The sequence below is a fragment of the Heliangelus exortis genome, chromosome 16, assembly GCF_036169615.1.
Source record: "Heliangelus exortis chromosome 16, bHelExo1.hap1, whole genome shotgun sequence".
Lineage (NCBI taxonomy): Eukaryota > Metazoa > Chordata > Aves > Apodiformes > Trochilidae > Heliangelus > Heliangelus exortis.
The window spans coordinates 12,423,133-12,446,018 of record NC_092437.1 but is presented as its reverse complement, the minus strand read 5'-3'; the positions used below and the strand labels follow the sequence as shown (position 1 = coordinate 12,446,018).

The window sequence follows — 22,886 nt, the reverse complement described above, 5'->3', positions numbered from 1 at the left end:
AGGAGAGAGGAAGCAGGCAAGGTGTATGCACTTTAATATAAACCATGTTGGATTTCTGATGACAAGTCTGATAAAAAAAAAACACAACAAACAATAAAAAAAAATAGTTCCAGCACAAGCTTCCCAACAGCGTGAGCATCACACAGCCTTTAGATTCCCCCCCATGTTTTATCCCCAGGGTGCAGTTGGAAGCTCTCGGGCCCCTTTTTCCTCCCCCCAGCAACAAAAAGACACTGAAAACACGAGGAAGTGACATTCAACAAATACACCAGCGTGGAAATTAAGGCTGAATAAACAAACAACTGTGGTACATCAGTGAGGGGTGTTTCCAGGGGACCCCCCTCCACCCTCCCTGCCCCATCCTTGCAGGGTGCTGTGTGTGCCTCAGGACAGGCAAGAACATGCTGTGGAAACATCCCCCCACCACCCCAAACAGGTTATTTTTGTTTTGGCAAGCAGCTCAGCCCCTTCCCCACACCCATTTTCCCCAGGGTTTCCCCCCCACACACACACCAGCTCCTCCATAGCAGCCCCTTTGTTGCTCCAGCAGCATCCCAAACCCAAAGATGGTCCATGTATCCTGGGGAGGAACTCGCCAGCAGGAAGGGCCAGGATATAGGTCAGGATTTAAAGAGCTGGAAGTTGCCTTTGGATCAACAACTGATGAGCAATTTCCAAGCCCAATTCAGTCCAGGAGTGGCTCAGCCTACTTAAAGAAGCCACTGCTGGTGGTAGTGTGAAGTTTCCCTCTCTGCTGGGCATGGGGACAAAGCAGCTGGGCAGAGTGAGTTCCACCAAAAAAAAAAAAAAAAAAGAAAAAAAACCCCAAAAGTGGCCACTTAGAGACATGGCTGTTCATGTGAATGGTGGTATGTACCTCAACCGTAAGTACAACCACAGAGTGAAAACAATTCTGCCAAGTAGCACAAGATACTTGAGAGGTGATAATAATAAATAATAATAAGTGTCTTACTTTCCCAGCCAGGAGAACAGTCATTTAGAGGGAAAACCAAACAGCAAAAGTTAAGAGCTCTGTTCCATCCCAGCCAGTTAGTGTATTAGTCCCAATTTCCTTAAGCCATGAGCAAAGCACAGTACCAATCCTCTCTCTCTCTCTCTCTCAGAAAAAAAAAAAAAAAAAAAAGCACACAACCAAAAAAAAAAAAAAAAAAGCGAAACCAAAACAAAAAACCAAACATAAAAACACATTCAGTTAAAAACCTGGCTTCTCAAAGGCTATATAAAACCTAGATGTCCTCTTCAGCTGGTGCATAGGAAAAGCCTAAAAATGCATCTGAGGCACTGGAGCTGCTGGCTGCTAGGTCAGGCGTGTGGGTGATGGAGGCAGAGATGGCTTCTTGGGTGAACTCTGGGTCAAAGTGTCTCAGATCAGCTGGACCAGCCTAAGCCAAGGAGCAGAGAGGCAACATGGTCATTTTGAGAGAGCAGACCCCAACCAACCACTTATGTTCAGACAGTCTAAGAGCTGCTCTTCTGTTACCATCACCAGATTCACAGCTCCCAACCCTCAGCATCAGAAGACATCTGGAGAGGATTCCTTCTGTACCACTGTATAACAGGGATCAACAGAAACACTCACCACATTGGGATTAAATGGAGGAGTAATCCTCTTGTGGTACAGGTCATCCCAGTTTATTGGGCTGAAGAATACATGACTCTTTATCTCAAGCTGCATAAAACAGGGGGAAAAAAGTCAGTCTTCTGCCAATCCTCCTTTTCCAGCACCTTAAGTGCCTTAAGCAAGACGTGGAGCTACCACATACCCATATAGGGGCCTATGTAGCAAATCCTTAATACACGAGGGTCATGGTCCAATAACCCCTTGAAGGGAGGTGACACCATCACACACTGGTGTTCTAGCTTGAGGAAACACCTTGAGTCATAGTGTTTCCCTTTGGAAACTGAATTTAACCCCACAAACCCCTTTTAGGGAGCTGGAGAGACATCAGCCTGCATAGAAACCTTTTTCCAAGGCAGTGCTGTTATGAAAGAAAGGCTCAGCACAGAGAATTTTCCTATCCACCCTCCCTCCTGATCCTAATGGAAGCAACATACAAAATCTGTCTTGGCACCCAGTCTCCTCTTCTGGTCCTTGTGAAGAAGTCCCTGGAGGATGTCACAAGCTGCCACAGTTTTGGTTCCTTGAATCTGGAGTGGCTTGTGCAGAATGTTGTCATACATCTGAGACACATCCCGGCTGTAAAAAGGAGGCTAATTTGAAAGAGAGGAGAAGCAGCCAGGTAAAACAGGAGCTACCATAAGCAGCCACACATTGCAGGTCAAAACAAGCCCTGCAGCAAGTGGATGAGGGAGAACTGCCACATCTTTGTCTAAAAGAGCAATGGTATTATGGAACCAGGTCATCTGGTTCAGGATTCATGCATCTGTGTCAGGTATGATATGAACATCAGACCAACCTCACACCACAACTTTCAAAAATGAATTCTCCACCATGTAGAGTAAACCAGTTTCCAAACTTACCAGTCCAAAGAGCATTTCATAGAGAACAGCTCCCAGGCACCACCAGTCTACTGTCCTGTCATATGGCTGCTTCTTTAGCACCTCGGGAGCCAAGTACTGGGAAGAGTCAGAAGCAAATATTCCAGTTAAATTAGAAGTAAATATTTGAGCTGGGCTTTGGAAACCTGGCTGCCATTCCAGCTGAGCCATTAGGAAGCACATTGATGCAGTTCCTAATCTGCTTCAATACATTTCCCACTTGCTTCAGAGCAATGGGTTTGAAAGACACCTCCCTATCCTCCTCAAAGTGTTGTTCTGGACTACAGAAATTTCTCCTCCTAAAGAGGACTCATGTAAGGATTCACTGCTCACTACAGCTCAGCCAGCAAGCTCCTCCTGCTCTGACACAGTCCACCTCTAAGAGGCTCCTTCTGCTTTGGAGAAAGCTGCAGTTTTCAGTCCCAGTAAGTCTGCCCAAAGCACCAGAACTACTGTCCTGGTTTGGGCCAGGATAAAGGTGATTTTCTGTCTTGTATTTTTGCTTTCAGCTAAGTCTCTTGTAAGTAGTTGCACTTGCTGAAATTCACAGCAAGTTTCTCAGACAGTGTGTGCTTCTAGGACTGATAACACTTGATGTTTATAGTTACTGCTAGAGACTGGTGTGCAGAGCCAAGGACACTGCTCAGCTCTGAGGAAAACATAAAGAGGTCCCACCTGCAGCCTCCTTTGGGGAGGAAGGGACAAGATAGATGCCAGAACTGACCAAACAGAGTATTCCATCCCATATACATCATCCTCAGTATAAATTTGAGGGATCACGAGGGCCAAGCCAAATTTCCTGATTTCCAGCTTCTGGCTGCCTGCCCTTCCTGCCTTTCCTGCTTCCATTTCCTTCACCCCGGCATCCTGGAAGGATCCCATCCATTCCTCTGCCTGTGCTCCTGATCCGTGCCAGCCCTTATCTGTGTGTTCCTGCCTCCAGTTCCCAACTGCTGCCGACTCCAGGAGTCCAGCCTGGACTTTCCCAGGGCTGCCCTGCAGCCTCGGTGGTGACGTGAGAGCTATTGGGGGAAAGGGGGGAGGAATGTGGTATCCATTTTCTTGTATATTTGTATATATTTAGTAAATTTTTCCTATTTATCATTACTATTTCATTAAAGCTGTGTAGTTTAGTTTCCAACCCATAAGTCTCTCTCCCTTATCTCTCTCCTTTCTTATCAGGGAGGAGAGAGAGATTAATAGAGAGCGTCTGGTACTCGGTTTAATTGCCGGGCCAGTGTTAAACCCTGACAACTACCAATAACCACCACCAAGGAGCAGACCAGAATTCAAGCAGAACCCAGAACAAGCACTATGTTGAACCCAATCTCACCCAGAATTCTCTCTGCACATTATCAGCCTCTTTATCTAGGGCAGGAAAAAAAAAACCCAAACACATACAAAAAACCCCAAACAAACAAACAAAAAAAAAAAAACCCCTACAAAACAAAGGTCAAACATTCCTGCCTGATTCCTGCTGTACTATTGCACAAGTGAGTCCCCACTGAAAGCCAGGGGCTGCCACCAGAATTTTTCATCCCACTTCCATTGAGCTTCAATACTGAAAGTTACCTTTTTTTTTTTTTTTTTTTTTAACAGACCCTTCTTCAAGCTCCCTGAGGCAGGGCAGCAAGCCACATGTATTGCCATGCCCAAAGTGCTTCCAAGATCCCCAGTTCAGTTAGAAACAGGGGGAGGGGGGGAAAAAAAAGCCTCCAAAAGCCAAACTGGCAACAGGCTTTGTGAAACTTATTTGAAGTGCAACAGAGAACTGGCATTTCCTCCCCTCTGGGGAGTGCTCCCATTCCTGAGGAGAGCCTGGTCTCCTCTGCACAGGGTGCCTTGCAGCTCCTGAGTACCAAGGAGATGCAGAAGAGCACAGCAAGGTCCTGTGCACGTTCAGTAGCAGCAGGCTCCTGGTTCTGCAGCTCCAGGGCATCAGAGCAGGCAAACAGCCTGCAAACAGCCTTGCTCATGGGGTCCAGTGTCAAGGTTGTCTCCAGAGCCACCTGGAGCAGCCCCAGTTTCACAAGACCAAGTATAAGGATCCCTGCCCCTATAGGGCAGCAAATTGAGAGCACCAATCAGCTGCTACAGGTGACAGCTCTCTTTCTGCCTTATCTGGACTCCAGCTTCAAGCTGACAACCCCAAAGAGCCCCAAAGGTCCAAGTCAGAGCCCCTAACTTGAGATGCTGAGCAGCCACACAAGTCAGACCCAGACCCAGTCTCTGCAGGTTTTCACACCCCAGGTTGCAGTGAAACCCCAGCACATGCTGTACCTCAGGAGTGCCACAAAAAGTAGAAGTTGTCTCCTCTTGCTCCATTCCTTCTTTGCAGAGCCCAAAGTCTGTCAGTACTACGTGTCCCTAAAAGAAGGGAGAAACTTCAGCTTGTCCACTCTTTCCAGAGAGGAGACAGGATTTCAAAGCTTCAACCTTCACATTGCATCTCACGGATGTTTTAGTTCCCCACTGCTCATCTACTTCCTCTCTGGACATCCTAAAGTACAGGAGTCTACATAGAAAGCAGTATCTAGATTATTTTTTTTTAAGTTGTCTACAACAGCATAACTATGAAGAGATCCAGCACTGCTGTGTTGCCTCCAATTTACCCCAAAGAAAATTTATATAGAAGTCACCACCCAAGCAGGACCAGCAACTTGCTCTTACCACCCCTGATCCCTGTCCACAGGTTAGGTCCCAGCTTTTGGGAATGAAGCTGAGAAGGTCCCAAGTGTGCAGTTCTGCAGAGGGCTGGCTCATCCCCTCTTGCAGGGCCTGCACAGAAATGCAGCAGTGCATACATACAGAATCTATGCAGGACATGAAGTACAGACCAGCTTGCAGAACCAGAACCCTCTGTTTATAGTCCTGGTGCTTTTAAATGCAGAAAACAGCACGAGCTGTGAATATACCTGGCAATCCAGGAGGATGTTCTCAGGTTTTAAATCCCTGTAAGACAAAGAATGCTGTTTGAGCAGATTTGGCCAATTTTTTAGAAAAAGCTTGATCTGAAGGACCATCCACTAAGAACAGGAACTAACAAGACTTCCCAACCCAGTTCACCAAGACCTTCCCAAGTGCAGATTCCCATCACTGTTGGGTATCAGCATCTCATGTATGCAAGCAGACAAAGATTGTGCTCATACAGGATCAGATGTCAGCCTGCATTTCCCAGCACATCCACATAAAAATCAGGACCAAGAGGCATTCTCTCCCTTCCTGTGCCAACTTTTACCTTCTTTTCACTCAACCATTCTCCTTCCCACTACCAGACTGGGAGTTTTGATTGCCCCTGAGGTCCCACGCAGACATCCCCCCTCTTGCATGGTAAAATCCCAGCAGTGCACTGCCTTGCCTGGCATAGCTACTCCAGCCCTCCACTTGGCATGGCCCCAGGAGAAATCCTTTCCCTCTACAGCCCTCCCCACAGCCTGGCAGGGCAGAGCTGGTGCCCTGGCTCTCTCCAGCTACCCACATTCCTTACCTGTAGATGATGTTTAAGGAATGCAGGTACCCAATTGCACTGGCAACTTCTGCAGCATAGAATCGGGCCCGGGGCTCACGGAAGCAACGCTCCCTTTGCAAGTGGAAGAAGAGCTGCAAATGGATCATAAAGCTGATCATTTCTTCTCTGAATAACCAAAGGTTGTCTGCAACAAACCTAAAAGCCAGCTACTTGAATGAAAATAAATTTACTGCAAGTGGCACACGATCAGCACCAAATAAGCCCAAGCCAAGTGACTTTAAGCAACTTCTGTAAAGGTGTTTAGATTGCTTAATTTGTCCTCCTTTTATATCATCATCTTAGTTCATTGTCCCACAGCTGGTGGGTCATCTAGTGATCTTGTTATGCTTTCTGGCTTGCTACAACCCAGAGGCCAATTACAGCTGTAGCATGGCAATGAAGGGTGCTATGTGCATGAAGCTGAACCCTGAGATGTACAGCATGAGTTAGACTGGGATAAAACACCCATGTTAACCTCCCAGCCAGTTCCAGACAGCACAGAAAAAGACACACAGAGGATTAAAAGCCTGTATGTGCACTCACCTCTCCCCCGTTTACGTAGTCAAGCACAAAGTAAAGCTTCTCAGAGGTCTGGAAGGAGTAATGGAGTCCCACAAGAAAGGGGTGCTGGACATTTTTCAGGAGCACGTTGCGCTCTGCCATGATGTGGTTTTGCTACCAAAAAGCAGGCAAGGCTTTAGAGCTTCAGGCAAGGGTTCAGTCCAGTCTGATGCTCACTGCTGTTTTCAAAACAAGAGCTGGGAGGCCTAGGGTATCATCCCCAGCCCCAGGAAGGGATCCACTCTCTCTAACCTGATTCATCTCAGTTCTTCTCCATTTTCCCCTGGCACAGAAACCCCAGGTTTAACACACGACTTGTCCACACGAATGCTCACTCAGCCACAAGACACCTCAGTTGCCTTACCAGGACTGCAGATACACTGCCCACTACTTGCAGAAACAGCCAAGGAGAGCAGACATACCTCTTTTTTCTTTAGGATGGTTTTCTTGTGCAAGACTTTCACAGCATAAAAAGTGCCATCACATTTGCGTTTGGCCAGGAGAACCTGCAACAGAGAGCCCTGGTCACAGGTTCCAGTCTCACCTCCACTGGGTTAGTGTTTCCTTAGGACAACCCAAAACTCTTGTGAGTGATTATACACAGACTGCAGCTTCAGAGGCTCAGGTACAAAGTTTTGAAGATCAGCCTCCACCCACTGACTTTCCACCACTTTTTCATTCCCAGAAAAAGGCACAAGAGGTCTCCACATCCATCCCTTTCATAGCCAAAAGGCAGGGGTTTTGGAGGACATGGAGATAGTCTCACTTAAAATTGGTCCTGACGGTCTCACAAGGCAGAGAATTCTCTACAGATCCTTAGCCAGCTGGACAAGTCTGAAGCTTACTTTGAATCAAGCTACTGCTCCTCACCATCACTACCCTGAGCATGAAGCACCTCACACTTCTGTCCTTGGAGAGGCTGCAGGACAGCTCAAAGTAAGACTGGACTATGAATACAGAAGTTTTAAAAAGATAGACAGAGTTGGGGTTATTCAGTCTGGAGAGGAGAAGGCTCCAAGGAGACCTTATTGTGGCCTTCCAGTATCTGAATGGGGCTACAAGAAAGCTTGGGGAGGGACTTTTTAGGGTGTCAGGGAGTGATAGGACACAGGGGAATGGATTCAAACTAAAGGAGGGGAGATTTAGATTAGATATTAGGAAGAAGTTCTTCACCATGAGGGTGGTGAGACACTGGCACAGGATGGGGTGGAAGCCCCATCCATCCCTTGAAGTTTTTAAGGCCAGGCTGAACAAGGCTCTGAGCAACCTGATCCGGTGGGAGGTGTCCCTGCCCATGGCAGGGGGGTTGGAACTGGATGATCTTAAAGGTCACTTCCAACCCTGACAATTCTATGGTAAAACCCTGTCTCAGTTCTCATCTGGTTTCAGTCCCACTCTGGCCAAGTCCCTGTGAAGAGGTACAAGCAAAGGACACAGCCAGAAACTCCTTCAGTAAGGAAGTCCCTTTCCAAACTGCCTCTAAAGAGCTCACCTAGTACAAATCCACTTACTTTTCCAAAGCTTCCTTTGCCAATAACCTTCAGGAAGTCAAAGTCTGTTGGCTTGGCACTGTTGGGCAAGATTGAAACAGGTTAATGTTTCTGTGAGTAAAACATGCAACAGCAACCCCACCATCAACATGGATGTTCCTTCTTGGAAGCACGAGTGCTTGTGAAAGGGATTAAAGGGCACTGGATGGGTGACCCTCGCTCCCAGCAAGCAGGGGATTCACACCCTGGGGGGGTGCACCCAGAAGAGGGTGAACAATCCCTCAGCAACACCCCTGCTGAACAAGGCAGGAGGGGAAAGCATGAGTGGAGACCAAGTGGCACCTTCACGTGGGCAGGGGGAAAATTATCCCCATTGCTACAGAGAAGATGGGGAGCCAGCTTTGACAAGGAAGCTCTTCCCTTGCCATCTCTGAAGAGAAGTGGGACAAGGGGTGCAGACAGGGGCAGCAGGGGATGATTATGGGCACAGGGACCAGCTCCAGCTCTGTGTCGTGGAAGCTGGCACTGGTGGCACACAGGGTATTAAAAGCCAAGTAATGCAATTGTTTGGGCTTTTGCAGGCACCACCCATGGGAACGATGGAACCAACTGCATTCCCCAGTCAGATTTTTCACAAGCTCCACACCCCACCTGGCTTGTGCAGGGAGCTTACTTTGGGTTAGCAGAAGGTCCAAGGTTGATGTTGTCTGTTGGTGTTGGAGGCTAGGGAGGACAACAGTAACATTAGTCCCAAGGACCTCACCCCAGGTTGTGCTTTCTGTTCCCCAACACAGATCCCTTTGAGCAACACCCATCAGCAAAACCACAGCGAGTGCCTTGGTAAACAACATGATGAGGAAAGGGAAAATGGAGCAATGGTGCAACTAGAGGCTGTACTAAGCTAGAATCTCATCCTGTACTCACAAAGAGCACCAAGGGGCTGCTTGGCTCCAGACTTGAGGCTTCCAAGACCTGCTATGCTGCCACAGAAGAAAGGCACTGCGTGGCACAGGTGCCCACAGCAGCACTGAGCCAGCCAGGCACTCACTCACCACTGCCTCTGCTAGGCAAGGAGCCCTGTGCACAGCCCTGAGACAGGAACATTCCTGCAAAAGGACATCAGCATCCCCCCCAAACCCTGCAGCTCCTGGCCCATTCCCATCAACCCCCAAAGCTGCCAAGTCTGGAGCCTGGGACGGGGCTTTCCACACACCCAGCACCAAAGAGGTGCTCAGCCCTCTTCCCAATGACAAGGAGGGCATATATAGATACACAGTCTTCCTTCCATTCCTGCTCCCCTGGAATCTTCTCCACTGCAGGCTCTGGGAGCATTACCCCTTGTCCAAAAGGCCACATGGGGCCTCTCTGTTCTTCCTCTCTACCCAGAATCACTCATAGGGATAAGGTAGCAGTATTTCTCCCATGGGGCTAAGACAGGCTCTCCTTGCCTTTCTCCTACAAATACCACCCCTCTCCATCCCAAAGGTGAGGGTTTGCTGTCTCAGAGCCATGAGCTCACCTGGGTGCTTTTGTCCGGGCTTCGGGAACGATCCATTAAAAAAGCAACTCGTTCAGCACTTGGAAAGAGAAGAACCCAGTGGTGAAAACACAACCCAGGGGAAACACCTTCACAACATAAACCTGCCAAGGACCAGCACAGCCCCTAGGGCATGGTCTCCTCCATCACAGGAGGCTTCAGCTGAGCTCTCCAGCTGCCCCCTTGGTAGCACTGCTGCTCCCAAGGGATGGGAATAGCACTGGGGGAGGCAGAGGACAAGTGGGTGCATGCTGGCAGGAGATCCAGGGGAAGGCTCCTGGGAGGACAAATGATTTAAACAAGCACATTAAAACCACAGTTAGCCTTTCATTGGCAGTGGCAGTAACTGGTGAGGGTCCTACCACGTGGAAACCAGCACAGCCCCAGCATCAGGGGCCAAACAAGGCTGCAGCCCTCCTGACCATGGCCAGCCCCCTCCCCACAACACAGGGATGCTGCAGCACCCATCCCTGCAACCCAAGGAGTGTCCCCACAGGGAAGCCAGGAGAGTCCAGTTGGGTCCAACCACCACACATCATCCAGGCTGGCAGTAGCTGGAAGCTGTTCCCCAGGCTGGGACAGACCAGGACAGTTTGGAGCTGTTGATATTGCAGGGAGGAGGGGCTGGCCATGGGTGTGAGCTGAGGCATTAAAGCAGGGGGCTCACAACTGCTGCTGGGAATGGAAAACTTGGACTTGAGTAACATTTGTTGGTCCTGAGCCCCCCTGCTCACTGTCTAGGGATGGATGAACCCCAGGGATTTCTGCCTTTGGTTTTAATGGTTCCTCCATGCAAAAGCCAGTATTAAAGAGATGAAAGAAGTAAGAAGAAGAAGGAAAAAAAAAAAAAAAAAAAAAAAAAAAAAAAAAAAAAAAAAAAAAGCAAAGCTCTATATCCTTCTCCCCTGCCCAGACCTTTGCCCATTCCCCCTCAGCCCCACCAAACTCTTACACCCCAGGGAAGCTCTGAAGGCTCCCACCTCCCCAACCTTTTCCAAAAGGGGGTGCAAAGGCCCTCTGACCTCCCCCAGATCTCACCTGTGGGTGCTCCCCCTCTCCACCCCCACACATCACCAGGTGCAGACCCGTGGCCATCCCAGAGCCCCCCTCCTCCGTGCTGCCCCTGCCAGGAGATGCTGGTGGCTGTCCCCAGGGCCTGCCCACAGCTGGCCGGTGCCAGCCAGCTCCATCCACGGCTCAGCCAGCACAGGGGTTTGTCAGGCTGAGCTTTTAAAGGGCTCTCATCCCACTGGGAAGGTTTTGTACTCACTAGGAGCAGAGCCTGGAACCGGAGGCCTTGATGGTGTTTCCTATCCTCTCCCGGCCGTGCTTGATGAGTTCTGGGAAGGAAAGTTGGAGTAAGGAAGCCCCCGATCAGCTGGTGGCACCATCACAAGTGCACAGAGGCACATTTGTTCTTCTTCTGACCTTGCTCTTCCCACCACAGCCACTCTCCTCCCCCTTCCACCCACATACCAAAATAACCAGGAAATTATAGGAACCAGGACAGCTCCCCTCCCACCCCAGCCAGGAGCCCTCAATAGCTCACAGGACGGGGATGAGCACCCTGACCCACAGCGTGTGTCTGTGTAACGTGGGTTAAATCACCACCACTGAGCCTCCCTGAGCCACCCCCGGGTCCCAAGGAGGGACAAGGAGAGCGCTCACAAGGCCCAGGTTGTGCTGGGATATGTCACACCCTTGGCACATCCCCTGCCCCTTTCATTCAGCACTTAATTAAGGACATGAATGAAACCTTTCAGGGCTCTGCAGGAGGTAAAGCCAGCACACACACAAGCAGCTTGCCCAGGGACATGCAGTCAGTGCCAGAAGCTGGGATTCCCACCAGGGAGCATCCCTGCAGGCAGCACCCCCACCCATCATCACATCACCTCTCATCACCTCTCCCCTTGCAGAGAGGCAAAGCCCTGAGCCTGCTCCTCCCAGACCTGCCTGAGCTAGGGAAAAGCCTGAGAAGTGCAACCTGTATGGAGGAGTCTCTCGTTCTGCTTGCTGTGGGTAACAAAAATATTCCAAGACTCCTTTTTACCCCCTGGCTCAGCCCTGGTTTTGCTATTGAAGGGAAAGAGAAAAAATTAAAACATTCACAGAAAAGTTTATTCCTCCCAAAAAACACATTAATTCCTCCACCTTTGTAAACACAAGCCTGTTGGCATCCTGGAATAGCTCTTCTACAGCCCAAGGACTTAGCAACACCAACTGCCTGACCCCATCTTTCTGAGCAAGGGGTTTGCAGGACAGCAACAAACTTTGAAGCAAACACCAGCCTGTTTGCAGAGCCCTTCCCACACAGCTCTTGGGATCTGGCAGGTTGCAGGACCTCCCTGCTCCAGAGAGCACCCAAACCAGGCACTGCAGCAGTTCTGGGACCTGGGTGCAGGTTGGTAGCTTGGGTGGCTGCCAAGAGAATGGAGCCCTCCTTGTATAGGAGTTACATGGAAAGGACAAGGAGTAATGGGTGCAATTTACCCCTGGGGAGATCCCAACTGGACATGAAAAGATTTTTCACTACGAGAACAATCACACGTTGGAATCATCTCCCCAGGGAAGCAGTGGATTCCCCAACACTGGACACTTCTAAGACTCAGCTTGACAAGGTGCTGGGCCATGCCTTCTAAGCCATGTTCCTACTTAAAAAGGTTGGGCCAGATGATCCTTGAGCTCCCTTCCAACCTGGAATTCTGTGATGTGGTGAGGAGCCAATAACCAGGCTGCGGTTTCTGGGTTTCTGAATGGACAGGGGAGGAGAAAGGAATTTAAAGCAACTCAAACCATTCAGTGAGTGAGCTGACACCATCAGGCTGCTCTGAGACACTGACATGCTCAAATACTTTGCCTTGCAGCAGGCAGACAGCACCCAGATGGATCAACCCCCATCTCCTCCCACTGGGCATACTCCTTATTTCCCCCAACAATCTTGCTCTCTATGGCTCACTGAAATCTACTGAAGGTCACCCAGTGCCTGCCTCAGGGCTGTGCCTGTCCCACAGGCTGGACAGACAGCATTGTCCCAGCAGAGGGACATCAGTCTGATGTCTTGGAGCAGGCATCACTCACTCAAGTCTCAGCACCAGGGAGGATCTGGTGCAGAAGATCCCCCTCGGGGGGGGGGGATGGCCAGAGCACACAGACAGAACCCAACCAAGCCCAGGAAGTTTAACACATCACTCTGAGTCCACATGTGCAGCTCCATCAGGTGATGCAGCCTCTTCCTTTCAAATCTGAAACTCCACAAGCTTGGGTTTGGCTCCCAGGGTCAGCTTCCTGCTACCAACACTGTTCTGATCCCAGACTTGGGAGGGGAAATAAGGAGTGGGACATGGGTGGGCAAGCCACAAATGCATCCCCCTGGCTTGGAGGTACTTGCTGGCAGAGCACCATGCAGGACAAGTTGCTGGCTCTCTGAGGGGCTTGGACAAGGCTGCTTTAGCAAGGTCTCCCAACCTGCAGCTGGGCAGGAGCACGGCTGCTGAGCAAAGGCTGCACAGCTCTTCCATAACCAGAGCCTGGCAGCCCCTTCATGCTTCCTTCTACCAGCCCAATTCTGCTCCACTGTGTCTTTGCTGGAAGTGAAGCTACTCAAGAAGTCCCTGCTGACCTATAGCAGCATTTTCCAACAAGGCTGTTTCATTAAAAGCACTCGCTGTGAGGCAAGAGCCTCCCTTTTTGCACTGAAGTACCATGCACATTTTTAGGATAAGTCTATCCCCCTCCTGTACCTGGCTCAGAGCCACCCTCCCCAGCCCAAGTTCACCTTCAAAGCCAGGTTAGTCTCTGCTTTCAATCTCCTGGACAGGCTTTTCCTTATCACTAACAAACCTTACCCCCCTGAAAGCACAAAGATTTCCTGAGCATGCACACGCTGAACAACAGAATCAGAAATAGGTCACGAAAATACACTGGAGCCCTCGGTGATCCATGCCTGGCTGCATCCCTCCCTCTGCCTGCTGGGGCAGCAGGGATGCTCCAGGCACGGCCAGGGAGCATCAGCAAGCAAGTCAAAGAGTTTCCTGACACGGTGCGAGCAGCACACGCCAGGAACACAAACCACTGCACCCCACACCTCCACCCCCATCACACCCCAACCCTCAGGCCAGAGGCATCCCCAGGCACCTCCTCCCACACCCCAAAGCTGCTGCTTACAAGTTGGAGCAGTTCCCGCAGCCAAAAACCCCCCACCACACACATCCCTCAGTAACATACGGTTTCTTCCCGGCACAGCACAAGCAGCTCCCTCTTCCTTCACCACTTCCCCCAGCACTGACCCACATTCCCACGCTGGCCCAGGGATATTTGCTACAAACACAGCAGGAACGCAGCGCGTACCTCGCGCACGGAGAGGAAACCTCACGGAGTCGTCATCTGCAGGCTGCCTCCCACCCTGATGTCACTGCTCTCAGCAGCACTTTCCTACCTAACCTAGATTGCAAACCCCTCCGAGCAAGTGCCTCGTCCTCTCCGTGCTCCTGGGAAGGGCCAGTGGCCAGCTCAGGAGGCAAGGAGGGCCAGCAAGGTGATGTTTTGGTAGCAGCACAACCTCCGGAGGGGTCAGGTTGGGAGAAGGGTGCCCAAGACAAACCACAGCTTTCATCCAGCAGAGGGGCTGCCTGCAGCATCGTGGGGGGATGCCCCAGTTTCAGCTTGGAGAAGGAGCACAGGGGGATGTGGGAAGGAGGACTCCAGCAAACAGATGCTTTTACTGGCAAAAAAAAAAAAAAAAAAAGAAGAAGAAAAAAGAAAAAGCAGCCCAAGCTCATCCCTGCTACAGATCTAAGAGATAGCTCCAGGCCAGCACTGAACTCCACTTCCATTTCCACATTTCCACTAAGACACTACAGCAGCCAGCAAGTCCAGGAGGAGGCAAGGAAAGAGTTCAAGGGACTTTTGCACTTGGAGAAGCTTTTGTACTGTCCTCTGCAGGGCTCCTGGCTTGTCCTGTTTTCTCTTGAGGATCCTTTCCCCAGGGACACTGCAAACCAGAGCAGGAACCTCAGCCAAGCAACCCTGACTCTGGACAAGCTGCAGCCCCGAGGCAAACAACCCTCTCTACTTCAGAGAAAACCTACATGCCAAGCTGGCAAAACCAACCAACCAACCAACCAGCTAAAGATGGCTAAAACTTGGAAGACTTTGGAAAAAAATAATCCCATGAAAACCAAGACCAAAGCATCAAACACAGACCTGGGAACACATCTGTCAGCAGAGGCTGTGTCCTGAAGCATGGGAAGCAATCCACAGCTGGTGAGCACAGACACCCCTTGCTCCTCATCCTTGCACCAGCCCACCCTGCCATGGGCTGCCCTGGCAGAGAAGAGTCCCAAGGCTTTTCCCTAAAACTCCCAGGGGAAAAGTTCTGTTTCCTCCAGCAGCTCATGGAGCCTATGAACACCTCCTCAGGGCTAGCAAGCCACTGCTGCTGGCTGCCCTTTAAAGAGAGCAGGAAAAGCTCATCAGCTGCAAAAAATAAAGAGACACCTGCTAGATATAACCAAGGAGCTAGAATTTAGGTGGGGGTGGTAGTTCAGGATGAGGAGTGAGGGGTGCAGGTGGTAAGGAGGAGTAAATTACATCCTGGCTGGCATCTCAGGTGTTCAGAATGATTTTCTACATGTTAGTAAGCTGGAAATTTGTCTGCTGTCCTGCAGTTTGGAGGAAGGTCAAAAAAGTCATTTGGTTCAGGTCAAATCCAGAAGAAGCTGCTCCTTCCAGGGTCCTCCACCACCCCTGGCAGACTGCAGCCTGGGGTAGGCAGACCAGAGCTTTGCAACAGGAATAAATGCAAACATAAACACATGTGGAGGAGAAAACCTGGTGTGGGAGGTGATTTGAGGGAACAGAGACTAAGCTTGGAGCAAAAGGAGACATTAGAGGAGGGCTGGTGTCTCCTCTCTCTCTCTTCATTAAAAATAAAGCAAGCACTTCTCTCTACTATTGTCATTACCTATAAAATCTCCTTCCCCCACACTCTGGCTACCAGGATGAAACCATCTGAAACATCTCATGTGCTCATTGCCATGTGTAACAAGGGAAACAACATGTTGCTTGGAATATTGGTCCCTCTCAGGTCAATGCCTGAATTTCTTTTGCTCATTCAACATCCTTGCACACAAGCACCTCCTCTGCCTTCCCCCCTGCAGGTCCCCTGGGAGCTGGGCTCCGTGCAGCACTTGCTGGGAAGGGCTCCACCACCCCATGCTGCCAGCAGACCTCCACAGGGAAGCCTCAGAATGTTTTAGGTTGGAAGAGACCTCCAAGATCATCCAGTCCAACCTGACCAACACCATAAGCTAACTACTACACCATGTCCTTAAGGACCACAGCCTCCTCCATGCCCTCTCTGTCCCCAGGGGTTAGTGACACCGTAGCAGCCAGGAGCATTACCCTTTGTCTTCCCCAGAGCAGTGGAGGAAGGCTCCATCCAGGCCAGGTACATAAAGCCAGGCAAAATAGTCCCCTCTCCTCCCAGCTGTCCAGCAGTTGTCTCTGGGTGTCCTCGGGATGCAGAGCACGTGGATGTGTCCCCAGCTGCAGAGGTGAAGGACACAAGAGTCAGGGAAACAAGCCCTGGGGTGCAGTGCTGGGACATGGACCCTCACCCAGCCAGCACCCACCCAAGCTCAGTTTGGTGGGGATTGGGGTGCTGGGTCACTGAGGGCTCTGTCACCATTCCCGTGTCCCTCTTTGCATTTTTCTGGCCAGTGCTTTGGGACTGGCAAGAGGGCACTGGGTGAGAGCTGGGTGGTGCTGGGTGCCTGTCTGACTTCTGCCCAGCAGAAATTCAGCCTACATTCAGATTTATTCTAATTTTTCTAAATATCTAAATACAGATTTCTGCTCTCAGGAGAGGATTTTGCTGTTCAATGCATTTGAGGTGCTGAGATTCATTTTGCCTCCCTGTGCCTGGGGTGACTGCCCCGGGGACCGATGGCTCCCTGGCACAGGAGGAGATATTTTCTGGAAGCACAGGGACACACAAACCACCAGCAAATCCCCAGCATGGCAGAGATCCTCACCTGGGGATTCACATCAGATGCCACCAAATGCCTGAGGCAGCTGCAGAAGGCTTTGCCCTTGGAGAGCACCATGAGTCTCCCTGGAGAGGTGTCTCTGGCAAGCAGTTGTCCCTGCAACAGGGACAGGAGGGACAGGAGTGGGACAGGAGTGGGACAGGAGCAGGACAAGCCTGCATCCTCAGCCACATCCAGCAGCAGCTTTTGCCCATGCTGGGGCACATCAGTACCAGGCTGAAGGAGCTGCCAAAGGTGGGAGGGCTTGCATTCTATGGGTCTGCAGGGACACATCCTTACAGGTGCTGCAGACATGGCCATGCACTGCTGTCACCTGGACTGGGTTTGGTCTTTTCCCCTGCCCAGCACCCACAGGATCCTAAACACAATTCAACAGTTCTAGAAAAGCTGGAGACCTCCTAGGCTGGGTGTTGAGTTTTGCTGGGGATGATCTTCTGTGTGGGGATGGTGGCTCCCTGCCCTCCAGAGCACCTCTCTGCCAGGAAAACTTCTGGCTGGACTTGGGTCCAGGGGTGATGACAGCTCTAGGGTGATTTAACCCCTTCAGTGCAGGTTTCCTGGATGGGCAGGAGTGGGACCATGGTGGGAGAATCAGGCAGAGTGGGAACAAGCCCTGGCTGCAGAAAGATGATTTTCCAGCTGTACTGACATAGTTCAGAGCCTCTGGACATTGCCTGTGCTTGGAAACATTTTCTTTTTGCCCCCAAGGGAGGAAAGATGCCTTCACTTCCCTGAGCCCTGTTTAGGGTTAAGGGGCTTCATGGCTCCTAGAGCTGCAGTGGCTGATCCTGGTCCACCCCTGGCTAGTGCTGCTCTCCTTGGGGAAGTCACATTTGTGGCTTCTCCAGTCTGAAACACATCAAGTGGACAATCCAGCCTATTGCCACTGCAAGCAGAGGAGTATATAACACTTTATCTGCTGTGTATATATGCTATTTTACAGGGAAATGTGTACTCTCTTAATCTCCCTAACTAGCCATAACCATAAAAGTATCACTGCCAAGGAACCAACAGTCCTGAGCAATCAGAATTGCAGGGAAGGGTCCAGATAAGATTAAAAAAAACATTTCTCTGGAAAGCCAGTTGCCATTGACCTGCAGAGAAAGGTGACCTAAAATGTCTGTTTATTCAGTTACCTCTGTTGGGTAAGGAATAGGACAGGGATAATAAGGTCTTAGCCTGCTTCTTCATTTTAAGAGGAAAGTCTTAAAGCCAAAGAGACTTCTGGTGACCAGTGGGATTCTTTAAAAGTTTGGGCTTTTTTTTCCCCTCTCTGCATTTCTCTCTTCTAAAAGCCAAGGCTCTGCCCAAGGCATTGTCCTTGATTTTGCTAAGGAATCCCACATGGCTGCTGGGAAGTTTCCCATGTTTTGGTAAAAGGAGCCAAGAGGAGACAGCTCAGAATCAGGTTTTTATTCTGAAGGACAGCTCAAGGGGGGTTGAGCAACTCTTGCAACTTTCTGTGACTCTGTTTCTTCAAACATGAATATGGCAGAGTATTAGGTTGCTTGTAAAGCTTTCACAGCTTTGGAGGAGAAAATGTCTGACATTATTATTCCAAATAAACTAGTTAGCTGGGATTTTATTCTTTCCAAGTAGTTTTTAAGCAGAGGCACTGTCTTACTGAATAAACAACACAAAGCTGGAAGCAGCCTTGCTGTAAGCAATGCAGCTGCCAGGCCTTGTTCTCAGGGAAGGAGCAATTCTCCAGCTTATTGTCCTCTCCTCCCCAGCAGGACTTCAGGACACATTACAACCTATGTTTTAAAGCATTTTCTGAGAAGAAACAACTGTTTGGTGAGTGCCTCTTCTCTCTCACAGCACAGTCAGCCTGACTCAAGCTCAAGCCCTGCGTGTGACCAGCCTGGCAGGGACAAGGGCAGAGTTTCCCAGCTGGATTGAGCAGGGTTTAGCAGCTTGGAGACGGCTCAGAGAGCCTGAAAACAGACCCCTCACTGCTGGCACAGTGCTGGGTTTGTTGGCAAAGCTTGTGGGCAAAGCATCTCTGGGAATGCCTCCCTGCTGCCCTGCTCCATGCCCATGAGCTGCTGGCTCCAGCACTGCTGGGTGGGATGCAGTTTTTCGCCACTTTTTATCCATGTGTGGAACCGGGGAGGCAACTGGTGCTGCCTTGGCTGGAGATTGTCTCCAGCAGTTCAATAAACTGGGGGCAGTGGGCAGCCCAGTCCAAGGTGGGTCAAGTGCTGCTCGAGGTGTTCCCAGGAGCTGTGAGCTCTGCCCTGGGTTCTGCCAAGCCCACCTCTGTTCCCCTGCTCTGATTCTGATCCTCCCTGTCCTGCTGGGCAGGGGCAAGGGGCTGTGTGTCACAGGGATGCCAAACACCACCCCCAAGCTTCTCCAGGCCCAGCCTGGCCACAGAGGTGCAGCCCAGGAGACCACAGCCAAAATTACCCTAAATTTCTGGTGCAAAGCTCAGCCTTCTGGTGCTGGCAGCAGCACAGCCCAAGCCTCCCCTCCCTGTGCAGGTGGCTCAGGGACATGGAGGGACACACACACGGTCAGGCACCAGCTACATCTGCTGATCTGCCAGCTCCTGAAATTCCTCAGGCTCAGAAGCACTTCTGGCTGCTCCCCAGGGGAGGTGAGCTGGTGCTGGGCTGCAGGCACGGGCAAGGTGGTGGAAGCTCCTTGTGGTGGAAGTTTCCTGGGGGAGGCACAGTTGATGCAAGAAACCTTTTCACCTAACACAGTATTTCCAGAGGGAGCCAGGAGGCTGCTTGTTTCTTCTCTGGATTCCTCCACAACTGGGAAACAAATTCACTGCTGGAAATCAAACCCTCTCTGCTTCCAGCTCCTGTCCCTGAGCCAGACCTGGGTCCCTGGCAGCAAGGACCAAGTCGTTCACAAGAACTTCTGCTCCAGCCAAACAGGTTCTGGAACATTTTAAGAGAAGGAATAATCATGATCATCCCAGAGAAATGAAATTGGTGTTACCTGAGGGGAGCTGGGGTCCAGGGCTGGGGCAGTACCACACTCCAGAGCCGGTGCCGATCGCCCTCCCGCTGGTTTTATTTTGGCAATTCGGTCTGAAGGTCGAAGGGAAAGTCCGAAGGAGTGGCTTGTGGCAGGAAGTAAATGATTACCCTGCCACTGAGCTCCGAGGGGACTGAGGCACTCGGAGCTGGGTTGAGAGAGGAAAATCCCCCCTTGGGGGGGATTAAAGGGTAGCTCGGTGGCAGGGAACTGCAAAGGGTCAGAACAGAGTGCTCTGTTTGCCAGTGACTCTAGTGGGTCACATGCCAGGTCCCAGCAGAGGTAATGAGGCATTGGTCACCACCCAAACACCAGTGAGAGCTCCTGGATGTGCGACCCATTGCAAGGAAGGAGCTGGGCAAGGTGCTGCCTCATCCCTTAGCAGCACTGCATACAGGGTAGGAGATCCAGGGGTTTTTACATGCTTGAACTTTGTGGGTGTCCTGCAGCCCCACTTCTGTGTCCTTTGTGACTCTCCTCTGGGCCAAATGTATTCAGGAACAAGCATATGAGCAGCCATTGAGGATCGAGCCACACGGGAACATCAGAGCTGAGTCCAGAGGACCCCTCTGGGAGCCAAGATCTACTGCTCTCCATTCATAGCCTCCATTCTTTCCTCCCCATTTCTCTTCCTTCCTCTCTGCAAGTGCCCAGCACCAGCAGTCACCATCCCTGCCCAAATAAGCTTGATGGTTGAGGATGCTGGAGGAATCACTTCTGGAGCCTGCTTCTCACCCAGACTACAGACTTCATATGCAGGACTTATTTTCTCATTACCTGGTAAGTTTTTCTTCACCCTCAAAAAGCCCTTGACACCTTCCCCTCCTGTGGGAGTGGACCCCCAATAGGTCTCACAAGAAACATGAGTGGCAGCACAGTTCCTCCAGCACTTGTCAAACCACTGACTTCTTGCCATCAAGATGTGCCTGTCTCACCTGTGACATTCCAAAGCTGAGAGGAGAAAGAAGGGTGGCTGGATGGACAGGCTGTTACAGAAGCAAAAGGGTGAACTGTGGTGGGATTTGAATACACAGATGGTAAAAAGACATCAAATCACTGGTGGACAACACTGGTTAACACACACAAACACAAACATCCTAGGTTAATGAGACAAAGACAGCAAACTGCCACCACAGCCAAGGTCTCTGGTCCTGCGTGGGGGGGGAAGGCAGCACCATACCTGTCCTCAATCAGCACCATCTGCAGCATAAAGAGAGGAGCAGACTCAGCCCTTCCCTTGCTCCAGCTCCAACCAACCATCCCATTGGGTCACACAGCCATGAGGGTGCATGAGGATAACAGATTTTATGTTACCCTTGTGTCTCAGGGAATGAACCCAAATAGAGGTCTCCACTGTACTTGAGGAACCAAAAAGACAGAGAGAGAATTAAATCCATTCCCTGCTAGTGCAGAGAGGGCCTTTGTTTGTCTGATTTTCAGAACGAGAAGGTTTAGAGGATTGCTGCAGCACATGACCAGAGGGAACGAAGCTGGAGACAAAAGCCATTTGGAACAGAGATCAGGCTTTGCCATCGTGCTGGCTTTCAGAATATTTCTGCTTTGTCCAAGTTAAATCTGCTGCTATTTTGGGTTTTATTTTGCTCACTCCACTGCACATCTCCCACAGCACTGGGTTCCCTTGCGCTTTCATCAGCATCAGCACAGCATCAAAATGTCTGCAGCAGCAGCAGGCTGGAGGGGACTGCCTGGATTTGGAGTCACAAGGGTTGTACCAACAGCCACACTCCTTCCAGCCACGGGCAAGTTTAGAGGACAAAGCCTGGGCTGCTCTCTCCGGCTTGCGGAGCGGACTCGTTTTGCGAGCTCATGGCACGCTCAGCCCCCAGCACCGGGGGAGGAGCAGGGAGCAAAACGCTTGAGCAGAACTGACAGCAGCCCCAAAGCCCGCCGGGGCTCTCCGGGTCAATCTTAGGCTTTACCACAGCTGGAAACCGCTGCCAGCCGGACACTGAGCTGCCCTGTCACCCCCGGGACCCGCACAGGTGGCACAGGGGAGGCAGAAATGCCAGGCAGAATCCCTCCAGCCAGGCAGGGGCTCTGCTCCCCAGCAAGCGGAGGTCTGGGGGGGCTGTGCCTAGGCAGGGTGGGGGGATTGGGGTCACACTCTGCTCCGTGCCCCGAAGGCTGGCAGCAAGGAGCCCTCAGCTGCCCTGGCTGTCTCCTCACTGTCACAAAACAGCACAAATAATCTTACAGCCCCAGGCGCACTCCAAGCAGGAGCCGGGCAAGGGGGTAAAAAAACCCAAACACTGAAATCGGTTTAAAACCTCCCCGAATTTAAAGCTCAGTGAAACAGTTCTCATCATCGTGTACCCTTGAAACAGAGAACCTTTGGCCCCTGAAAACCACAAAGCCATGGGACAGGTGAGTCTGCGAGCACCCTGCATCCAGGGATGCAGCTGCCGGCACGGGGCTGGCACTGCGGCATGGCAGCGGTCCTGTCTGCATCCCCCTGCTCCCTGCAGTCCCCGTAGGAAACACGGAAAAGAAAGGATCCTAAAACCACAACGGACAAAGCAGATGCAAACCAAAAATGCGCGGAGGAGTGTGTTAACCTTCCGGGGCTCCTCAGCTCTCCACTTACTCCCAGGGTCCGAGGGGGCTATCTCAGCCCTACACAGGGCAGGGAGAAGATGGGCTGGATCCCCTCCTATGCTGCTCCCTTCTCGGCACCCTAGGGAAAAAAGAGATCTCAGAGCAGAGGAAAAAGCAGCAGACACCCGTAAAGGGGGAGTTCCTCGTCCAGCTGCACTCGCCAGATGGTCTCCCAGGGTCGGTGGTCGCTGAGCTGCCGCCGAGGGACCAGGGGACCCCCAGAGCCGGCCTGGAGGGAGAATGTGGGGTGGTGGGCTTGTAAATTCGGCTGCCGGAGAGGTGGGCAATCTCGGGTCACTTGTACCGGGATAGGGCACTGCTGCTTACCCCCAGAAAAGGAGCACAGCAGGAAGAGAAAGGCGACCCGTCAAGGGGACCCCCACCCCGATGCCCCCGGGCACCACACCTCCCTGTCCCCATGCGGAATAAACCCCACAGGTCCCCTGCGTTTTCATTTCGGAAGCTGCCCGAGAAAACACCCGTTTTCTCTGGGAAGGAGCAGCCCTTTTTCCCCAGCTTGTGCCAACCCCCTCCCACCCCCATCGAACCGGGTACCGCATTGCGGTCGGTGGGCAGCTGCTGTCGGTGAGCAGCTTCTCCAGCTCAAGGGG

At 51.3% G+C, this 22,886-nt stretch overlaps 1 protein-coding gene across 3 annotated transcripts; it reads right to left on the bottom strand.

Moving 5' to 3' along the window:
* Positions 1-21: 21 nt before the first annotated feature.
* SGK2 (serum/glucocorticoid regulated kinase 2) lies at positions 22-19,685 on the bottom strand. 3 transcript variants are annotated; one of them, XM_071760006.1, is made up of 15 exons: positions 19,621-19,685; positions 16,019-16,162; positions 10,887-10,956; positions 9,599-9,656; positions 8,753-8,802; positions 8,101-8,158; positions 7,012-7,095; positions 6,572-6,703; positions 6,008-6,120; positions 5,436-5,472; positions 4,801-4,887; positions 2,503-2,598; positions 2,077-2,232; positions 1,601-1,690; positions 22-1,403 (listed from the first exon to the last, which is right to left on the bottom strand). In XM_071760006.1, exons 2-15 carry the CDS (start codon positions 16,068-16,070, stop codon positions 1,248-1,250), a joined length of 1,239 nt encoding a protein of 412 aa, XP_071616107.1. In that variant the 5' UTR covers positions 16,071-16,162; positions 19,621-19,685; the 3' UTR covers positions 22-1,247. The 3 variants fall into 3 exon arrangements, with proteins under 3 accessions (XP_071616107.1, XP_071616106.1, XP_071616108.1); XM_071760005.1 differs by lacking the exon at positions 19,621-19,685 and adding an exon at positions 16,651-16,756; XM_071760007.1 differs by lacking the exons at positions 16,019-16,162; positions 19,621-19,685 and adding an exon at positions 14,819-15,070.
* Between the last annotated feature and the right edge of the window lie 3,201 nt (positions 19,686-22,886).